General features: G+C 58.3%; 2 protein-coding genes across 2 annotated transcripts; both read right to left on the bottom strand.

Annotated features, from left to right (window-relative positions):
• Positions 1-403: 403 nt before the first annotated feature.
• On the bottom strand, positions 404-1138 carry ETH_00001200 (uncharacterized protein; the record flags this gene model as incomplete). Its single annotated transcript, XM_013378810.1, has 1 exon — positions 404-1138. A coding segment is annotated over one exon (735 nt), but the record flags the coding sequence as incomplete, so codon positions are not given.
• A 1045-nt stretch (positions 1139-2183) lies between these two features.
• Positions 2184-2525, bottom strand: ETH_00001195 (uncharacterized protein; the record flags this gene model as incomplete). Its single annotated transcript, XM_013378809.1, has 1 exon — positions 2184-2525. One exon carries the CDS (start codon positions 2523-2525, stop codon positions 2184-2186), a length of 342 nt encoding a protein of 113 aa, XP_013234263.1.
• Between the last annotated feature and the right edge of the window lie 259 nt (positions 2526-2784).

Raw genomic sequence — 2784 nt, 5'->3', positions numbered from 1 at the left:
CCCCCGCGGGGGCCCCCCGGGGGGCCCCCCCAGGGGCCCCCCAGCTGCTTCTTCTTGTGCTGGAGGCCTCAGCAGACCCCACAAAGGTTTCCTCTTCATCTGCTTCGTAGGTGTCGAAGCCCGGCATTGTCTGCAGGAAGCTGAACCCCCCGCTGCTGCTGCTGCTGCTGCTGCTGCTGGTGAGTTGGAGGAATCCCCCCTGGGACTCTTCCTGGAACTCCTCTTCCGCCTCTGCGGCGAACTCCTCCTCCTCTGCCTCCGGCGCTGCAGCAGCGGGCTGCTGCCCCGCAGCAGCAGCAGCAGCAGCAGCAGGGGCCCCCGGCCTGTGGGCCCCCAGCTGCTGCTGCTGCGGAATCGTGCGGGCTATCTCCTCCTTGGAAGCTTTTCGAAAAGCAAATGCTGCTGGGGGGGCCCCCGGAATGAAAACGTTTTGGAGAAGAGACAAAAAGGCCTTGGGGCGCTGCAGCAGCAAACAGATGCGGGGGAGGCCCCCCTCGTGCTGCTGGCAGCTGCAGCAGGAAGTTATGGAGAAGCAAGACTTCTTTTCGGGGCTGAAGAAAGCAGCAGCAGCGCCCAGCCTGCAGCCCGCGCGGCTGCAGCTTGCTGGCAGCAGCGGGCCTCCCCGGTACGAGACGCGCGCTGCTGCTGCTGCTGGGTCTGCTGCTGCTGCTGCTGCTGCTGCTGCGCCCGAGCGCGACCCAGCAGATAAGAACGAAGGCCCAGACGCGCACGGCAGCAACGGCAGCCGGCTCGCCGCGCCTCCAGACAACTCGCCCTCTCCTGCTGCTGCTGCTGCTGCTGCTGCGGGGTCTGCTGCTGCTGCTGCGGGGAATGCTGCTGCTGCTGCTGCGGGGTCCGATGCTGCTGCTGCTGCTGGGGTGCTGCGCTGTGAGAAGGAGGCGGGAGGCAGCGGGAACGGAGGCCACAGAGAAAGCGAAACTGCGGGGGAATGGCCACGCTGCTTAGCTCCTGCTGCTGCTGCTGCGGCTGCTGCTGCTGCTGTTGCTGCTGCTGCTGGGAAGCAACTCAGCAGAAGCAGCAAAAGAAAGCAAGGAAGAGAAGGCAGCCGCAAGGGAAGCCAGGGGAGAGACCGGGGGGCCCTCTGCCCCAGATGTGCTTCTCCCTGAGGCCCAAACATTGAAGCTGTTTGCTGCTGCTGCTGCTGCTGCTGCTGCAGCCGCTGCTGCTGCTGCTGCAGCCGGTGCTGCTGCAGCCACTGCGCTGTCTCCGTCTAAGGAAAAGTCTGCTGCTGCTGCTGCTTCGGGGCATCGAGAAGGCCTCAACTTGGGGCCTCCCGCCGAGCGCCCCCGCAGGCGCAGTGCTGCCAGCAGCAGCAGCAACTGCAACAGCAGCAGCAGCAGCAGTAGATAAATGGGATCAGCTGGGTTTTCTGAGATTAGGAGGCTTTCTTAGAGATCCGGCAGAAGCTGATTTCAATGTGTGCTGCTGCTGCTGCTGTCGCGTTGGCTGCTGCTGCGCATCGGCTGCTGCTGCTGCCCAGCGTGCTGCTGCAGCAGGCGGGGCCCGTCGATTCTCGCTGTGTAATTGACGTATTAAACATAAAACAATAATAAATCCAAACAAACTTTAATTGAAATCAAACGAAGACAGCTGCTGCTGCTGCTGCTGCTGCTGCTGCTGGGGGCCTCTTTGCTGTGCTGCAGACACACCGGCTCGCCAGCGCCGATGCGCAGGGGCCCCTGCTGCCTCCGGGGGTTTCTTTTACTGCTTTTTTGAATTCATTTCATTTTTTGAATATAATTAATTAAATAATTTATTTTATAAATTCAAAAAAGCTCAAAAAGGAGCCATTTAGCTGCTGCCGAGGACCGCAGCCGAACGAGCGGTCTGCTGCGGTGTAGGCCACTGGACAGCTGCAGCAGTGCCGCAGCAGCAGCTGCCGCAGCTGCCGCCTTTTTGTTCTTTTTTAATTAATTTATTAATTTATTTAAATTTTAACAAAGCAAATAAACACTTTTCATAAAATGGGAGCACTTTGAGGCCCCTCAGCTGCCCCCTCCAGCCTACCCCGCTGCGCCAGCTCTCGGGTGTACGTACACCGCAGCTCTCTCAGGTGTACGTACACCTCAGCGCTGGCGCTGCAGCTTCGCAAATATTTTTTTATTCAAAATGGCAAACTGCAGCTCAAAGAACTCGCGCTTTACAAGGGCCCCCTAGCTTCTTTAACCCTCTTCCGCTGCTGCTGCGGCTGCTGTGGCTGATGCTGCTGCTGCTGCTGCTGCTGCTACGGCTGCTGCAGCAGCCGCAGCAGCTGCTACAGCTGCTGCTACGACTGCTGCTGCAGCTGCTGCTGCCGCTTCTGCGGCTGCTGCTGCGGCTGCTGCTGCTGCGTCGCTGCTGCGGCTGCTGCTGTTGCTGCGGCTGCTGTTAGCGCTGCTGTTGCTGCTGCTGCTGCGGCTGCCGCTGCTGCTGCAGCTGCTGCTGTTGCTGCTGCTGCTAGCTGCCACAGTGTGCTGCTGAATTTGCGAAAATGAGTCTTCTAGAGCCTGCGGCTTCTGCTGCATGCGCGGGGCCGTCTAGACTTAGTGGAAAGTGGAAGAAAAAGAATTAAAATGGAAAAAAGCGCATGAAAAAAGTGGAAAAGGTTTGAAATTTGATTTAAAATGATTGCCGAAAATGCGCCTTTAGGGCCTCCCCCCAGCTGTACAGACAGCTGAAGGCACCTCCAGCTGTCTGTACAGCTGAAGTCTGCGAAGTTTTTAATTTCATTTTTTTTCATTCTTCATTTAGAGTGAATAATTAAAGCTAGAGGATCTCGTTCAT

Source organism: Eimeria tenella, genomic scaffold, assembly GCF_000499545.2.
Source record: "Eimeria tenella Houghton genomic scaffold, Eth_scaff1042, whole genome shotgun sequence".
Lineage (NCBI taxonomy): Eukaryota > Apicomplexa > Conoidasida > Eucoccidiorida > Eimeriidae > Eimeria > Eimeria tenella.
This window is presented reverse-complemented; position numbering and strand designations above follow the sequence as displayed.